We start from the raw sequence: 18,917 nt of genomic DNA, 5'->3' as shown, positions 1-18,917 counted from the left end.
GTCTTGTTTCTTCAGGATCTTGAATTGAGAATGTCAACAACATTTATATGTGTTTTTGCAAAGCCTTGTAATTACATATAATATCACTAAGTACAGTGCTACCAGCTCAAGATCCTCCAATTCCTATTTCCTTAAGTGAGAACTGTCTCAATAATTTAGCAATTTTTACTACCACTTAGGAATAGAAATGTGACTACAGGTGGCACTGTTGCCTCATGTTAACCAGAGGCCAAGCTTCCTAAAAATCCATGTTTATGTCACAAATATCCTAGATTGTATGTACATAGCTATATTTCAGGCTTTATTTCTTATCATGGATTATAAAAGTATAACTTTTTGAAAAAAATTAAATTATGTATTTTATTTTCATAAAAATTAACTGTTGAGTTTACATGAGTTAAGTGGGCCAACATTTCCACTGACTTCAGGCTGTACCTAAAATTTTAAATTGGGTCACCAATATACCAATGAACAAAAACACTGAACCAATTTCTTCTTGATATAAAGTGTTTATAATTAAAAATTAAGCTAAGTTATAGTCTGAAGAAATTAGCAACTTAATTTTTCTAAAATGTATCATATTTTTAAAATTAAATTTGGCAGGTTCTGAGTTATAAATATAATTGCTCACAAAAATTGACATATTGATATGTTTTAACTTAAACAAATCAGCTACCTAAAAGTTCACATTTATCAACATATTAGAGACATATTCTAAATTCAAAAGATGCTTAGCTTTCCAAAAGATTGGCCCATGCATTCTTCCAAATAGAAAATTTTCCTAGTTCATCTTAAACACAATTCAATTCCTAATTTCTTTGCTTGCTGCTTTCAGCAACAAATGTATTGCGCAATTAAGGTACAATTTAATTTTTGACATCAAATGTGATGTCAAAAAAGAAGACAATTATTTCTGAAGACTTGTTTTCTAGTTGGAAAACATAATAATGACAATACCATTTTTTAGTGCTACTAGATTCTAGGAAATGTATGTATATTATCTTGAACCTTCACAACAACCTATTAAGATAGGAATTATCATTCTAATTTTACAGGTGACCAATAACCCAGGTTCAGGTAGCTAAACCTTGGGTCGTTTAATCGCTATGCTGTATTTCTTGATTTAATATTGAAATCCTTTAAAAAACTTAAAAGCTTAAAAGATCCTAAGGAAAAATATAATAAAATCATTTACACAAACCTTTATGTTCACTAAAAAAATATGGGCAGCTCCCTAAATAAAGACATTTATTGAGGACACAATGAAGATCTGAAATTATTTTTTTTCTCATTCAAAAGCCTTCACTGAATAGTTAATTCCCATTCAAAATTCTAGCTATGCCAGTACGTAGCTGTGTGCCCACGGGCAAGTTACTAAACAGCCCGTAACTCAGTTTTCTCATCCAGAAAATGGTAATATTCCAGCATCTACTGCGTGGGTTTACTGTGAGGATTAATTGTGTCAACATATGTAAAGTCCTTGTAAGGGCCTTGTAAGGGCTTAAACATCCGTGCCGAGGTCTGTGTGTGGACGTAAGTTTTCAGTGCTTTTTTGTCAGGCTTTATTGAAATATAATAGACAGATGACATTATGTTAGTTTAAAGTATACAACAAAATGATGTGACAGATGTACACATGGTGAAATGATTTCCACAATAAGTTCAGTTTACGTCCATCGCCTCACACAGTTACGGATTTTTTTCTGGTGATGAGAACTTTTAAGATCTACTCTCTTAGAAATTTTAAAGTCTATAATGCAGCACCGTTAACTATGATCACCATGCTGCACGTTACACCCCAGGGCTTATTTCCCTTCTAACTTGACGTTTGTGCCGTGCGGCCACCTTTGCCCATTTTCTGCCCCCTTTTGCTCCCTCTGGCAACCACCAACCAGTCCTGTGTTTCTATGAGTTCTGTTTTCTCACATTCCACATATAAAGTAGATCATACAGCTTTTGTCTTACTCTGTCTGACTTATTTCACTTAGCATGATGTCCTTAAGGTACATTCTTATTGCTGCAAAGAACAGGTTTTCCTTTTTATGGCTGAATAATATTCCATCGTGTATGCCATGATTTCTTCATTCATTTGTCCACTGTTGGACACCGAGGTGGTTTCCATGTCTTGGCTATTGTAAATAATGCTGCAATGAACATGGGGGTGCAGTTATCTCTTTGAGATAGTGCTTTCATTTCCTTCTAATTTACACCCAGAAGTGGAATTGCTGGATCATATGGTAGTTCTATTTTTAATTTTGGGGGGAAACTCCATATTTTCCCCCCATAGTGGATACACCAATATACATTCGGCCAACAGTGCACAAAGATTACATTTCTCCACATCCTTGCCAACACCAGTTATTTCTTGTCTTTTTAAAAAAATTAATTATTTTTATTTATTTTTTTGTTCAAAATATTACAGATGTCCCTTTTTCTCCCCAATGACCCGTTCCACCCCATCCCGCCTCCCTCCCGAGTCTCTCTCCCCACCATTGTCCGTGTCCTTGGGTTGTGCATATATGCATGTAAATTCTCTGGTTACTCTCTCTCCCTCCACCCACCTGCCCCCACTCCATCCCTCTGAGATTCTTCAGTCTGATCCATGCTTCCATGTCATTGAATCATTTCTGTTCATCAGTTTATTAAGTTCTTTAGATTCCATATGTAAGTGAGATCATGTGATACTTGTCTTTCTCTGCCTGGCTTATTCTGCTTAGCATAATATTCTCCAGGTCCATCCATACTGTCCCAAACAGTACAAGATCCTTCTTCTTCACAGCTGCGTAGTATTCCATGGGGTAAATGTCCCAAGTGCCCACCAGTAGACGAGTGGATAAAAAAGCTGTGAGGTGTTTCTTGTCTTTTTGATGACAGCCATTCTAACAGGGGTGGGGTTACGCTTTAGCATGATTTTGACTTGCTATCCCCTAATGACTAGTGATGTCGAGCACCTGTTCACATCCCTGTGGGTCATTTGTATGTCTTCTTTGGAAAGATGTCTATGCAGTTTTTCTACCTATTTTCAACCAGATTTTTTTTTTTTGCCATTGAGTTTTATGAGTTCTTTATTCTCGATACTAACTCTTTCTCAGATATATAATTCACAAATATTTTCTCCCATTCCATGAGTTACTTTTTTATTTTGTTGATGGTTTCCTTTGCTGTGGAAAAGCTTTTAGTATGATGTAGTCTCACTTGTTTATTTTTGCTTTTTTGGCTTTTGCTTTTGGTATCAAATCCAAAAAATATTGCCAAGACCAATGTGAAGGAACTTACTCTCTATGTTTTCTCCCAGGGGTTTTATGGTTTTCCGTCTTATGATCAAGTCTTTAATCCATTTTGAGTTGATAATGTTTTAATAATTAAATGATAAATTTACTATTAAATGTTTACATAAAATACTAAGTGCATAAATAATATTTATTGTAACATACCTTTGTTATCACTTTTCTCCAGGTCTTTTAGTGCTTGAACAAACACCTGTTGACTTTCAGTGAGAGGCCAACTGTTATACAATATCAAACACTGTATAATATACTTATACACCTGTGAAATAAAATGCAATGTTTAAGCAAAATCAATAAGAATAAATATAATATGTGCTTACAAATTTATTATTTTAGGCATATAATAAATGCATATTTTTTATGAATCATACAATCATATTTTAATTAAATACTATCAGATGTTCTCCAAAATTCTATAACACCACAGTCTATAAAAGTTTATCCTCATATCCCCACCAATACTTGCCAGGATATATTATAGTATTTATAATCTTTGTATCCATGTTTATAAATAAAGTTTATTTATTTTACTTTTGTTACATTTATAAGTTTTGAATTAGGATTACATCAAACTCTGATAAAAGACTGGGAAGTGCGCATTGTTTTTCTGTTTTTTAGAACCATTTAATACTTGAAAGTCTGTTAGCGCTAACTGTAAGGCCAGCAGGGCCTATGGTTTTTTGGAAAGGTAAGACTTTGGTTATCATTTCATATGTGACCCTTTGCAAAATTATGTGGCCTTTTATAACATACAATAACTGCCTATGTGACATAAGATAATTACATCTACATTATAGGGTCAGTACACGATCGAATTTGCCACATATTTAAGATTTTTGGCACAGAGAAACTGTTCAGTACTGTCCAATTCTTCAACTGTGGTTATGCACCGACGGCACTGCACATACAGAGCACTATATATTGACAATTTTTAGGAAGAGAATTTACGTGAGATTTTTAGGAGCGTACAGTTGAATGACTTATTTAAATGTAAATATACCTGCTGTGGTACGCTAGCATTTTCCTCTAGAGTGGGCATATTGCCAGAGTCCTCTTCCAAAGTCAGCTGTCCGGAGTCGACCATTGCACTTCCTGGTCTACCCTTGTAGGATTTCGGACCTCCCTGGGTAGATTTCTTCTTAGCATTCATTTCTTGATCTTTCTTGGCTTGAGCATGCATTAAAAGAACTTGCTTGCTAGCTGTATAGAAAAAATAGTATGTTTAAGTTAAAACATGTGAAATGCATAGCTATTACTGAGTATGTTTAGTTATTTATTTCCCTTGATAAGATGCTCAAAAGGACAAGTCAGTTTGTTTTGTTTTAATGAGATGAAAACTAACATTACTGGCTTCTTGGAAACATTCTAGTCTTAAAGAAACTTACCACAATAGCATGTGACCTGCATAGAGCAACACATCTTCTGAGCACCCGCTGACTGCTAGAAGAATACACAAGAGTTCGACAAGTTCTCATTCATCCTGTGCCACTCCAATGACGCAAATATCACACAATATGACAGCTTCAGTGTTTTATAGTATGTGTGTATAATTCATCACACTTTTTAAAAACGTTCATTTTAATTTTTCACTTCTACATTCATTATTTGGTAACTAACGCTGGGTACCACTGGGAGGGATAAAAATACACATGTGCTGAATGCTATCTGTTAATTCATTAAATGTATATCAAAGGAACATAAGTGAAGAACACGGAGCTATTTCAGTTTCAGCCATGATGGAATAATGGGCATTGGATTATTTTCATATGATAAAAATGATAGAATTGGACAAAATCTATGGAGCAACTGTTTGAAGTTGCTGGGCAATAGACAGCCCAGGACTGTGATCCTTGGGAAAGGGAAACATATAAGGTGGTCTCTTTACTTCCCCAGGCTTCTGCTTGTGAGAACCTTCTGAACTGTGGCACAGGGAAGCAGCAGTGTTGCTATGCCCAGGAAACAAAAACTGGAGTTTGGAGCTTTGGAGACAACTAAAATTTGTAAGGTAGGATAGCAGAGAGGAGGCATCTGAGCAGCAAAGGAGCTCAGGAGCATGCACAGGATTCCACTGGAGTCATTAACTGAATTCTAAACTTCACTGGTACAGAGGCCTAACAGTGTCTGGCAAACAACTACTGGAGATTCTGAAGGCTGCACAAGCAGACCTGAATGATAAACTGCACACTAGTGATCTGAACTGAGTGCTGAAAATGATCCAGGGGTATTCAGGGACGAAGGGCCAATGGTGGGAGAAAAGGAGACATCATCATAATAAAAAACAACCTGCTTAATTCGCAATTTTACCCAAGCTCAGCCTCACTAATCTAATATAGTGCATGTTCCACACCCATGGTTCTAAAGCACTACACTTGTGTGCTAGTCGTGCCATCAGTGTGGTGTCTTTTCAGTTCTCTGCTCTTCCAAATTCTTATTGCCTGTGGGAAGGAATGTCCCTGGGCTACAATGACAAAAAGGGAGACAACTGCAATAATGCCAACATTAAAAGTTTTTTAATACAAGAAAATAAATAAAAAGGAAAATAAAAATAACCAATTTTTAAAAGCCACACTTACACTGGGAGCTCAGAGTTTTTTCATTTCCCAAGAAGTTAAACACTGGAATTATAGCTTGGCCTTTCCCAGTGGAGCTCACGATAGCTTCTTCATTCTCTAGGATCTGTAACTTGACGAATACATCTGGCTTGGACGTGCGCACTTGAATCGTAACAGGATATGGTAAAGCAGCTCTCACTGAATATCTATAAAGAAAACATTCAAGTTCACAGGCAACTATATTGGTCTGTCCCTCAAATCAGCAAAGGAAACTACAATTTGCTAATATGGTAAACTAAAAGTAAAACCACTTTGCAAAACTGACTAAAATCCTGGAAATACCAGGGCTATTGTACACTTTGGCAAAATTCCCAATAAGCTATGGTTTAAAAAAAAAAAAAAGTCTAGGACCTCTATTATCATTAAACCTTTTATGATTAAATATTATTTCACAATCACATGGGTCTAAGGTGGTTTTTTTTCTGTTCTTAGAAATTATATTTAAAGTTTTTTCAATTCATGCTTTGCAGGCATAATGCTTTAGCACACGTCAGTTAATGTTTTTCTTTAAATCCCTCAAAGCGTCTCATTGCCTCTACGGTAACATCTAAATCTCTTGCCTTAGGAAGCCCTTCAGGACAGGCCTCAGCCAGCCTCTGCAGCCTTACCGCCTGCCATGGCGCCCTGGAACTTCACTTGGCAAACAAAATGAATGTCTTTAGTTCCCTGAAAAGGTCATTTGCTTTTTAATTTATGAACTTCCACAAATGCTAGTCAAGCAGTTCCCTCTGCGCCTCCCCCAACTCAGCCTGACAGCCTTAGGACCAACTTCTAGGAGCAACTTAAGCATTAGGTTAGAGATCACCTCCTAGTGTACTAGTGATCCTGCTATGTCCTAGAATGGCTTCTTACCATAGCAACTGAAATATTTTATCACAACTCTTTGTCAGTGTTCCCTCTTTTCTTTCCTTCTTTTTCTTGCTTTCTTTCTAACAGGCAATGTGCCAATATATGACAAGAAGCAGACAGATTAAAGAGAATCCTTCACCCCTCAGATTGCCCGTTTCCTGTTTTCTTTCAGTATTTTCTCTAAACTTCTACCTACATATAAAATACTTAAACAAACATAAACATAAAAAAACACTCTTGAGATATACTGTGTATAAAGCTCTGCAGCTTAATTTTATTTTTCATTATAAAAACATATTATGTTTTTTAAAGGGAAAAAGCTTAAAATAAGAATTATAGGGAAAAATCAGCTAGATTACAATAAATCATCTTGGCTTATTATTGTCAAAAAGACTTAGATTTTCATTTTGAAAATCAATTTACCAATATGTATAAAGCTTTTAAAGAATATAATCTCTTTAATATAATAAATCTTAGGTAATAATCAGAAATTTAATAATTACAATAAAATATGCCATCACATCTCTATTAATACTATAGAAAAATTTGTAATAATGAGGAAAAACCAATAACCAAGGAAATTACCATATAGCCATATGAACGATTACCAGGCAATCATGAAAAATAGTTCAGAAATGTCTTAATGGCACTGGAATCTGCTCATACCATAATGCTAAGTAAAAAGGTCAGATTACAAAACTTTATGCCATGATTTTAATAATGCTAAACTGTGACGAGAAAAAACAATATAAAAATACAACAGAATACTAATACTGTTTGTTTCTAGGTTGTTTGATTATGGGTTACTTTTATTTCTTTAATATTATATTTATATATTTTCCAAGTTTTCTGCATAGAAAAAAAGAGTTGGTAAGTAGTCTAACAACTTATTTAGTAGCAACAGATATTTAATGAAAGCTAATTAAGCATCAGGCACCATGCTAGTTCCTCTATTGATGAGACATGATTTCTGCCTTCAATAGATGTTGATTTTATAGAGGCCGAAGTGAAATTAACCAGCTAAAATTTGATATGTCCTAGTTTCAGAAAGAAGAAAGGGCTGTCTGTAGGAAATGTCCAGGACAAACTAATTGTATTTGGAAGTTTAAGCACAGAGGATTTTACTGTGGAAATTCATCATTAAAAGTGATAAGATTTTTAAAAAATAATAAAAATAAAACCAGGCTATCTCAAGACAACAGAAAGGCACGGGCAAAGCAAATCACATGGCATATGTGCTGGGAGATGGTTCTTAGCTCATCAGAGAGTGCACCATGTGCGGGTGGCCGGGCAAGAGTGTTAAACATCATGCCACGGGGTTTGGATTTTACTCTTCACTCAGAGTCCAAGGTTTTAAAGAAGGAAGGCACATCTTAAAGCGTGTGTCAGAAAGGTAACCACTCTGGTAGAGAAAGGAAGAAAGGAGCAGAGAGAGTGAAAAGGGGGCCTACAGTGGAGTCATGAAGTCAAGAAAACGGCGTCTCAGACAAAATACAAGGCGGCTCTGAAGCAGCGGAGGGATGCTGACAGGGGAGAGGGGGGCCGGGGGTGGGCGGAGAGGGGGCCCGGGGTGGGCGGAGAGGGGGCCCGGGGGTGGGAGGCAAGTCTGCGTGGGAATCAGAGAACTGCTTCGGGACCGAGTGGAGCAGGGAGGCTGCCCTGGGAAGCACACAGATGAGCATAGAAAGGAGCTTAGCTGGCAGCTAAGGGGAAACCCACCAGCCCAGGAAGCAGCAGGTCCAGGAGGAAGCGCTAAGAGGGAAGAGCGTTATGAAGGCTGTTTCACAAAAGGCAAGTGACACTGAGCTGGTATCATTACCATTGTATGCAACCATGTAGGCTCGATATCCTGTATAACATCTGCGTAATCAAATTATTCTCTAAATGCATTGTTTCTGAGAGTGTAAAAACTGAAATTCCATGTGACTCAGAATTTTGCTACAGAATTTATTATTTTTAATGATATTAATAAATGAAAATGTAAAAATACTGCTTTAAGAAGAATACATTTTCCTTTCTGTCACATACTTATACCTGAATAAAATTTTCTTGTCGTTGGGTATATAGTAATCCCGGATTTCTTTTATGATAAAGGTGCTGCATGGAAAATCTCGAGAGAGGCTCGGCAGAGGGTTGTAAGAACCAATGAGACGCAGTTTCCATCGTGAGGCTAACACATATGTGTCAGCAGTGTATGCTTCAGCCACAAATGTGTATCCTTTCTATAAGAAAAAAGAATTGCACAGAACTAAGTCACAGTGTCGCTAGTCTCTTCAATGTATAAATGTGTTTTTTCAGTACTAAACCACTTCATTATGTTAATATACATAAAGATCCCAAGATCTTTGATTAGCATCAAATCAGGAGCATTATTTCTTGAAATCCCTCTTAGAAAGAGCCATCTTACATGTTTTCAGAGAAAATGAATAGCTCTTAACACTTTGATGTGTGTGGTTCCCTAGCTATACAATAAAGTGCTTACCGGCAGTAATAAATACTGTATTTTCTTCTAATTGTTTTAATGATTGCTAAGGTAGGTTTTTATCATAGCGTCATCCTGGACCAGCCCCAGGGCTTCCTACTTGATATCCCTGTCTTCTCAGGATCGTCTTTCTAAATACAAGAAGAGCAGCAGAGACTATGGAAATGTAGTTCCTTTGGGATGACAATTGGCAGGCAAAGCTGTCAAATCCACAGCAGATCTGGTTCCACGAAATCCAGAGGTGTGTCTGGAGACGAGCTCTTTAGATTGGAGGAAAAAAGCAACTAAGGAACAGGGGACACTGGTAACGCCATAACGGGCAATAGCTGGGTTCAGCATAATTGGATATCTGGCCAAGGCATCAGTGAAGGAAGAGATGATAAGATGATAACGAAATACAAAGAAGCATAATATCCTAATGAGACGCAAGAGCTCAAAGTAATTCTGAGTTTGCAATTCTAGACACTTCTAATAAGAAAGAAAGAGAGAGATTTGTATTCCAGTTGCTACCGGATGTGAGGAAGCTCTCCGATGTGTTTAGATTTCCAGAAACAAAAATTAGGCATACACAAGGTAGAATAAATTCATAACATTGCAGTAAGTGTCTAGGAATATTAAGTAGAAGTCATAATGAGTTGAGAACTGCAACACCAATCAAGACCTTCTGATATGTTTAGAGCAAGGAAAAAAGGAAGACAAATCAGGTTTACAAAAATATTTTTATCTGCCACTTGTAAAGCAAAGACTTACTGCTGTTTTCATTATCATTTGAACTTGGGTACTAACGCATTAAGGAAGCAAAACAAAATCACAGGACTCTTACTTTGTGTTTGTCTAGACTCAGAATAGCTTTGAGAGGAAAAAGAAGAGTTGTAAAATAAGAGGATAGATATTGGTAAGTGAAAATCTAAAGCTAAACCAGTGATGGGATTTTAGGAGAGCACCGGGCTTATTCTAAATGATTTTAAGACTCTCGAGTAAGAAGAGTAACATAATAGAATACTGCATACTGAGAAACTTCATAAATGTGTATTCTCGGTCACGGTTTTTGAAATATGAGAAAACACAACAAACAACTCTGAATGAAACTGTTTAACCCTCTTTTGTTTTTAAAATCTAGAACATTTTACTGAAAATGCATCATTTAGAACCCCCCACATGCCCCTCGCCCCAAATTCACACTTAGCCTCTGAAGGGAGATCTTCACTGGAGTTAATAAACAAAAACCAAAACAACCCGAACACACAAAGTATGATAAACGATAGATGTAGGTAAGTATCAGATTCTTTTTTGGTTCGACCCTAATGGTCCCTACCAAAGGTAAGCATCAATGGCTAATATAAGTTTACTTATCTAGTAAAACAGAGAGCTCATTTCTAGAATTTGATGACATCTATGATCCTGATAGAGCCTCCCCTTGAGTGAAATCATCTTTTCCATATTAATCTTTGTGATTATTATTTCCAATGACAAATAAAATAAATTTTTCTATTTAGAAGGAAATCTAGGTCTCAGTTTTGCTGTAAACCTAAAATTGCTCCTCCCCCCAAAAAAGTCTTATTTTAAAAACCTCTAAAACAACTCAAAGGAGCTATTAGATTTTTTATGGAGTCATTAAACTTTTTATTTCTCCTATAAATCAGTACTTATTAGATAGATGTGTCTTAATTTCTACAAACAAATGCAAAGAATTATAGACTCATATGAACCTCAGAAGCCAATTACAACCACAGCTCAAAGAGAAAAAGGCAGTTCAAAGCCATCCAGCTAAAAAGTGGAAGATCACAGCTAAAATAGATCACCTGGCTACCAGTACATGTGTACACTCTTTCTGTCATGCTTCCCTCTCAGAGGAAATGAGCAAAAACACAAAGATGAGATTCAAATAGAGAGGCAACATGATTTTGGTGAACGTCGGGGTCTGTCACTAAGCAGGAGTAAGGTGCCAAGTGCTCCTTTCCTTGGCACGAATCTGTAGCCCTAAGAAAGACGGGGTGGTGGATGCTGGGTGGCTGTGTAATCACAGTCGCCTGAAATATTTAGGAATAGGAGAAAGACCTAGTGGGAAATTGAGACAACCAGCTGATTTGATTCAGGGACAGGACTAAATGCGCTCTTTAGCTCCATTTCCATTTTAAGGGTTTGTGTGACTTTATGATTTCAATAATGAGAATTTCCATTGCTTTCTTTTTCTTATTTTCTCTGGAGAGAAGAAAAAAGAGGGCTGAGAGGTGAATGTTCTAGCACTCACATTAATTACCTCCTGCTGTCATAATGGAACTTCTACCAAACAAGATCATGACCTTACTGCTCTGTTAAGTAGATTGAAGGCATCTCTGTTCTATTGCCCCCTGAAACCTCTACAAAGTGCAGGCTTCTCATGGCCATTCTATCAATGGGGAGAATGAATTTCACACCTACCTTATTCTTGGCATAAAGATAAGGCACCACTCTTTGGAATAACTTTGGCACTTGTTCCATTGTGTCATTGTTAACAACGTGGAGCATACAGACCGGAAGTGTAGTATATATTTTGGGAACCAAAACCATATCTTGATGAACCAAAAATATTTCTCTGTAATTACAAAAGCATGAACTTTTCCTTGACATGAATAGTAAAGAAAGTTTGAAATTAGATTTGATGCTAAAAAATAAAAACATAAATTTAAAGTTCCAAGTAACTACAAGGGACACCTACTGTTTTCCTTTACAAGTTATAATGAACACATTATTTGGTCATATAAATGCAAACATCTTAGGAAATCCGATTTGTTAAGTAATTTGTCACTTTTACTTAGTATACTTTTGCTTAGAAATTAAGTGATTTCTTTCTATACTACAAGCATACCAATTTATTATATTTTGGTTATCATACTCATAAATGTGTTCTAATAATTAATTCTCATTTTTCATATTTTGTTTAAGAAATCATGGATGAACGCTCCTATACTATCTCATTTACCATAGCTGGTTTAGAAGAAGTTTTAAGTTGTGAAAGCAATACATTTACTACTATCATGATAAAACTCTATACATATCAATATTGATACCATTTAAGGGAGACATCGCTTACCAATTTATGAGAGCCTTACCTGAATACTATAAACCAACTATTTGGTGGCTGGTCTGGGTAAGTTACAGTATAGTCAGCAAAAGCAATCTTAGTTTCTTCATCTTGATAGCATGGATAAGATTCAATAGACTTGCACTTGCTTTTAAACATTAGTCTAGAAATGTGAAAATAATTTAAGTACCAATGGCAAAAGCAATTTTTAAAATAAATTCTACTTACAAAAGAAGAAATTGGCAAAATTAGCATAAACTATTACAATCCATTGTTGGCTGCACTGAGTCCTTGATGAAAGCGGAGCTGTGGGGCTCTCGGGGCATGGCACCAAGGTGGGGAAGACCACTCCAGGTCAACCATGAAAGATGTCTTTCTCAAAGGTGCCCAAAGTTATCTGAAGTTCTTTGTCAAGGGAGGACCTAATTCGTGATTGAGGGAGTAATCGTGTTTATAGATGGAAAATCAGTACCAAAGTTCAAGCTATATGGGTAGAAAAACTAGAAGCAGTCAAACTAGCCATTAAACTGTGCAATAGCCAAGAGAGTTCCGGTGTTAATATAGAGAAATCCGTACTAATACTGAGTTTAAAGTGAGGAATGGATTTGGAAAAATAGATTTAAAAACAAAAACTAAGGCCTTGACCAAGGGAAGAGTGCAGAGTTTCCCTCTTACATGATTTCTGTTGCGTGACAGAGTGGCGGGTGCAGCTGATTAAAGAATTATGGGCTGAAGTGTCTCTGTTTGCCCCCTGGAAGGCTGTGGCATATCCCAGAACATAATGAAGGCGGTCTGAGGAATTCTCCAGGTCCCATTCTTCCCACTCTGCCAGGAACTGGATCTAGCACCAGGAATCTAGGGTCTTTTATATATAATGTCTCTGGTATCAGCTGGGATGGGAGCCATAATGACCATAGAGAATGGTTCCCTACAAGAAGTCTAGACAGAGCTCCAGGTGCTCTGGGCTTCCAGATGGCTTAATTGTACTGTCAGTGGGAAGTAGAGCCGTGGGGATTCTCATGGAGGACAGTATTCATATGTCCATCCGATCGTGTCTTTGGTGGTGAGAGGAAATTGATAGGTTTACACTTGGAAGGGTTTTAAGCCTTTTAAAGTAGTCACAAGAACTAAGAATGACCATATGTCCTAGTTTGCCTGAGGCAGCCTGGTTTATGCTCACAGTCCTGGCATAATTATGAAGACTGTTCCCTCTGTCTGTAAGAGTGGCCCAGTTTGGATGACAGATACCCTGATCCCCCTAACGAGGAGCTATAATTTGGTGGTCTGGCAATGCGGAACGCCACCGTCGACCATCTGGGGGACGGCCTAATCACTGTTCCTGGCACAGTTTCTACCCTTTTTCATACACCTCAGGAAATTCTAATGAATACGGGGACCACCAAAGTCTTGATTGACCATATGGGGTATCTCATATGACCCAGAGAGGTATCACTGACAAGCTTGAAATATTTTGTTTTAACTTTGCATCCTAAGATGTGTGCTCTCTGCACACATCCATACAATTAGACTCTAAAGCAAATTAGAAAACAGGGGTTCTGGAGCAAAAGTTAATAAAGCTGGAATGTCAGACAATAGCAGTAATGACGTACCTCTCTCCCAGTTCACTAACCTCTTCTATTCTGCCAAACCTGCTGTTAAACCCATTAGAAGTTTTAAATTTTGATCGTTAAAATTTTTACTCATGTGACTTCCATTTGACTGTGCTTTATTAATCTATATTTTTAATCTATTTTCCTTTCTTTAGTCTTTCTTTACTTGGGTATTTTCATAATAGTTACATTTAGAGATTTTGTCTGCTTAGTCCATATATAATTTTCTCTGACTTTTGTTCGAAATACCCTGTCTTGGACCTGGTTTGTGACTAGAATGCAGTTTTCCCAAGGTTCAACCTACTTCTGATTTGTCCCTGTTTCTAGAGCATTGCCCTCCAGAGATTTCAACTGACAACTTGTTTACTGGAGTTCCTCCCCTGGGGGGTCCTCCACTCTAGCCTTTGCTGTACTTACATCCCCAGGACTATTCTACAACAACCAATTTGTACTTCATACTTCCCTCTTTTTCACCCATCCCTCCAAACCCCCTCAGTACCATAAGACTTCAAGAAACTCTCACAGGTTTCTGCTGAGCATTTTAGAAAAGTTCAGTTAGCACAGCAAGAAGTAGCAAGTACCAGAGAAACGTTTCAGATAAAATACTGTGGCTGTTCAGAAGCACTGGAGAGTTTCTAGATGAGTGATCAGGGGAAACTAGTCACTGGTAGCATTTGAACTGAAACTTGAAGGCCACCAAGATACTGCAACAGTAAGTCAGACAGAGAAAGACAAATACCCCATGATGTCACCTATATGTGGAATCTAAAAAAACAAACCAACCACAAAATGAGCAAACAGGCAAAACAGAAACAAACCCATAGATACAGAGAACAAACTGATGGTTTGGAGGGATGGGTGAAAAAGAGGAAAGTATGAAGAAGTACAAATTGGTTGTTACAGGCCAATCATGGGGATGTCAAGTACAGCAAAGGGAAGACAGTCAATGGTAGTGTAATACCTGTGAATGGGGTTAGATGGGTACTGGACTTATCTGGGTGATCATTTCATAAGTTATAGAAATGTCTAATCACCATGTCGTACACCTGAAACTAGTATAATATCATATGTCAACTATAATTAAAAAAAATAATTTAAAGCAAAAAAAGAAATATCATTATATTGCTTTACCTTAAGAGAGAAACTGCGTACTGTTCTATATTAATTTCCAGTATAGTCCAAACTTTTTGAAGAGTATCTGCAACACTGGCATTTTCCTTTGTGTCTAAAAATAACAAAAATAACAACGTAAAACCTGTAAGTTGCCTGAAAGATTATTGTGGTCAAATCCTTCCTTTCACAGAAGAAGCTGAAACTCATGAGTCAGGTGGGATCAAAGTCACAGGCTTTATTAGCAGCAAAATCATGTTTAAACTACAAAGTATATCACTCTAGTTGAGAGTGTTGCTCACCATTTTCTGCTGTGTCTATTTTTAGTTCAAATATAATAAAATGTTCTTTGATCTAACTGAAATACTCATTAGTGAGTTTACATTAGATCTTTTTATCACATCAAAAATTCCTTATGAAAGATCTTATGTCAGAAAAAATAATCCATCCAATTTTTCTAAAAAAAAGCCGGTGGCTAATAGGATTCCACTGAAGTTCAACCTAAAGACTAATCCACAAAGAGCTTAAGAGTGAATGATTTGGCAAGAAAAATGCAAACCCATAGTAAATGCATCAAGTTTAATACCAGAGACATTTTGATGATTCTCATTAATCTTTCAATAGAGACATTTCTTACAACAAAATGTTTCAGTATACTCAAAGAATTGTACTGGAGGCAAGGCTTTCCCTATGAAAATGTAGGCAAAAATTGCAGAATGAAAATAATTAGATATAATTTTTGACTCTGGAGTATTTTACTGTAACAGGCTGTTAAACCTTTACACAAAATAGTTTATCTTATATGAACAAATATACTTGATTTAATATATATACTAATACACTTAAAATGAAATTTATGCCTTCTAAATGTATGTCACTGTGGGCCTACATGGAAGCCTCTTCATTCAGTTCATTCATTCTTTCTTTCATCCGTCCACTCATTCATTCTCTCCTTCATTCATTCACACTTTCATTCTCTCAATCCGTTCATTTGTTCACTGCTTCCTTCATTCTCTCGTTAATCCATTCATTCTTTCTGCAAATATTTGTTGTGTGCTTACTTTGTGCCAGGCAGTGTGCCAAATTCTGGGAACGAGAGAGTGAATGTACTGACCATGCACCTTGACCTCAAGGAATTTCAATATTTATAGAATTAAAAATAGCTTATCCATAAAGAAAGATGACTCTAATATATTTTTCCATTAATACACAAATATTCATTTGCATAGAGGCAAGTTCATTTTATAAATGACTGAAAAATTGTACCCGGTGTCCTGGCTCTCATAAGCATTCTGACGTAATTCCCCCGCCACACGGCCTGAATTTTAATCGCTGCCGCCACTGCTTCTTGATCATTCACTGGCACACAGTATTTCACATCCACCCATTCCCCTGGAAGAGAAAAGCAGACATTGCACTGAAAGTTATATTTAACCCCTTCCCCTATCTTCAGTGCCTTTAACTACTGAAGCCGTCTGACGTATAGAGTGCCACAGCCTATAGATTTGTCATTATATTGAACACTGTCCTCTGTACGTGGTCCTTTCTTAGAAAGCAAAGGTCCTGGAGAAGGTAACACGCTAAATACTGACACCTTAGTGAAATACTATTGCTTCTTCTGTGAAAGGAGCAAGAAGTTTCTCTCAAAATTAAAGGAAAATGGTAAAGGGTGGAAAGACAGTAGAGTATTGGGAGAGGAGGAAAGAAGCGTCACTTGGATCAGAAAAGCTTCCCACACTTCCCCCAGTCATGCTGCACATATCAGTGAGCTGCAGGCCGTTGAAGGTCAGGGACAAGCGAGCCAGGGCGATCCTGGGTGTGTGTGGAGTGAGGGGCACACACAAGCACCTCGGGATCCTGGGGGTTCCCCAGAGCACAGCCTGAACTCGACAGCTGTGGGCACGAACCTGTTCTAGTCCCTCACCCACAAACACCTCGGCTGCACTTCTCTCAAATCGTTTCTCTTACATACGCCCAGGAATTCCTTTGTCAAATAAATATCTAAAATTAATCGGTACCTAAAGAAGCCTCTTCCAAGGGGGAGTCGAGAGTTTCGAAGTCGAAAACTAAAGCATGGAATGCAAATTTAAAGTTTGAAGGAGCTTTTGTTAGTTGAGCTTTTTTCATTAAACGCCATAAGGAAGTGCAAAAAACCTACAGAAAACAACAACAGTTATTGTATTTTTTAAGCCAGTAAAATACCATTACCTGGTCACAGAGGTCTAAAAAACTTTAGATACTCTACAAATTTTTTAAATGTATTTCTCAGATATATACACAATCTAAAAGAAGACTCTTCAAAGACTCACTCACCCAGTAAGAAACCAAAATTATCATTTGACTATTTCTAATTTAATTAAATGTTATCACTATGACAGTGTTTACAACGCACCCTAGATCAAACTATAACATTAAACTGGTTGAAAAGATACAGCATAAGATAAAAAAATATGGTCCTTGAACTTAAACAAGTTAATACCATATTTTATTGATTCTAAGATGCCGTGCGTTGTATGACATACTATTATTTTATGTGCTACAAGAAAGAAAATAGACTACTTAGAATTTTTATCATTTTCTTAAAAAATAGACTACTTAGAATTTTTATCATTTTCTTACTGTCTATGAGTATTTACTTCTTATTGAAAAAGCTCTTTTAGACTTAGGCACCGTTTTTCATCATGTATCAAACCTAAACGCACATGAAAAAAATAAAGCAAGCCACTTAAATTGGTTAAGGGCTCCAAAAACTTGGATTCGTACTCCTACTTCTGCAAATCAATTTTTGAAAATATTCAGCATTTGTTTTTCCCATATAATTTGGCCTTTATGTTTTCAAAGACTTTGAAGATGCACCATTGCCTAAAGAAGGTTCTACTTTTGCCCCTGGGGTTTTCTGAAGCCACTGACCCCCTTTCAAAAAGCTTTGGTGCTGGCTCATTTTTGATCTTGCCAAAGAGGACCGAGGGAAGGTTTTTAGACCACAGCAAAAACATATTCCTCCTTCCAATGTTTGCTCATGGTTTTTATCCTGAAATGCTGAGGGACTCCATTTACCCAGTCGAGCCACTGAGAATGACAATGAAGCCACAACATATTTCTGCTGGCTCCTTTCAGCTACTTACCGGGCCACAGGAAGTGATGTGCTGGGTGGGTCATGCAGAGCTCCTGGGGTACCATTTGAGGTGACCTTTTTGCCAGTCACACCTTTCCCTCTCTTTTTGTTGTTTGAGCCCTGAGGGACCCATTTTGGTCTGAGAAAAATCTCTCTCCCTTCATGATTTTTTCAGTCTCTACTTAATTCTCTGCCCAGAAGGCTTTTGTCAAATGATACACATAAATACACATATTTCTTTTGAAGCAGTGGCAATATGAAACCTTATAACAAGTCCACACATGCACAGAGAGTTTGGAGGTCACCTGGCCAGCAGCAGTGATATGGAACCACCAATTACAGGACACACTCTGATCTCATTCTGATGTAAATGTCTGAAAAGAAATGTGCATCTTGGAATATTGGTGAAGTACAGGTCCCTTCAAAGGCAAATAACTATCACAGTTCCTGCTTCATCCACATTTTCTGACAACCCATCAGCCTTCCCCTCATGTATGAAAACAGACACCTAGTCTCATAGCCTGCATATGTACCTGCCCCAGCAACTGGCAGTAGTAGACAAGCCTGAGAGCAAGCAGTCAACCCAAGCCGAGCAAATCATTGTCACTTTGGCCAATAATATAAAATTAGGACCAAGACATTCTAAAATGACCTTATATGGGAAAAGTGTGTAAAACTTAGGAGCCATATTTTCCATGGCTCTACTTAGAAGTACAGAAGACTTGGCTATAAATAGGGAAAAAAAACACAAAAACAAACTTCTAAGGATCTTCTGTTCCCTCTTTGAA

General features: G+C 37.2%; 1 protein-coding gene across 1 annotated transcript in view; it reads right to left on the bottom strand.

Annotated features, from left to right (window-relative positions):
• The window catches only part of ADGB (androglobin), a 101,204-nt gene that overhangs the window by 20,010 nt on the left and 62,277 nt on the right, over positions 1-18,917 (bottom strand). The window contains exons 21-29 of the mRNA XM_087817778.1: positions 17,033-17,168; positions 16,281-16,406; positions 15,036-15,129; positions 12,323-12,457; positions 11,652-11,805; positions 8,783-8,970; positions 5,861-6,045; positions 4,288-4,487; positions 3,435-3,546 (exon numbers count right to left, since the gene is read on the bottom strand). Coding sequence (XP_087673904.1) covers positions 3,435-3,546; positions 4,288-4,487; positions 5,861-6,045; positions 8,783-8,970; positions 11,652-11,805; positions 12,323-12,457; positions 15,036-15,129; positions 16,281-16,406; positions 17,033-17,168 — 1,330 coding nt within the window. The remainder of the gene's footprint in view (positions 1-3,434; positions 3,547-4,287; positions 4,488-5,860; positions 6,046-8,782; positions 8,971-11,651; positions 11,806-12,322; positions 12,458-15,035; positions 15,130-16,280; positions 16,407-17,032; positions 17,169-18,917) is intronic.

The sequence above is a fragment of the Miniopterus natalensis genome, chromosome 5 (genome assembly GCF_054644295.1).
Source record: "Miniopterus natalensis isolate mMinNat1 chromosome 5, mMinNat1.hap1, whole genome shotgun sequence".
In the NCBI taxonomy this organism is placed as follows: domain Eukaryota; kingdom Metazoa; phylum Chordata; class Mammalia; order Chiroptera; family Miniopteridae; genus Miniopterus; species Miniopterus natalensis.
The sequence above is the reverse complement of the archived record's forward strand: the minus strand, read 5'-3'. Positions and strand labels throughout refer to the sequence as shown.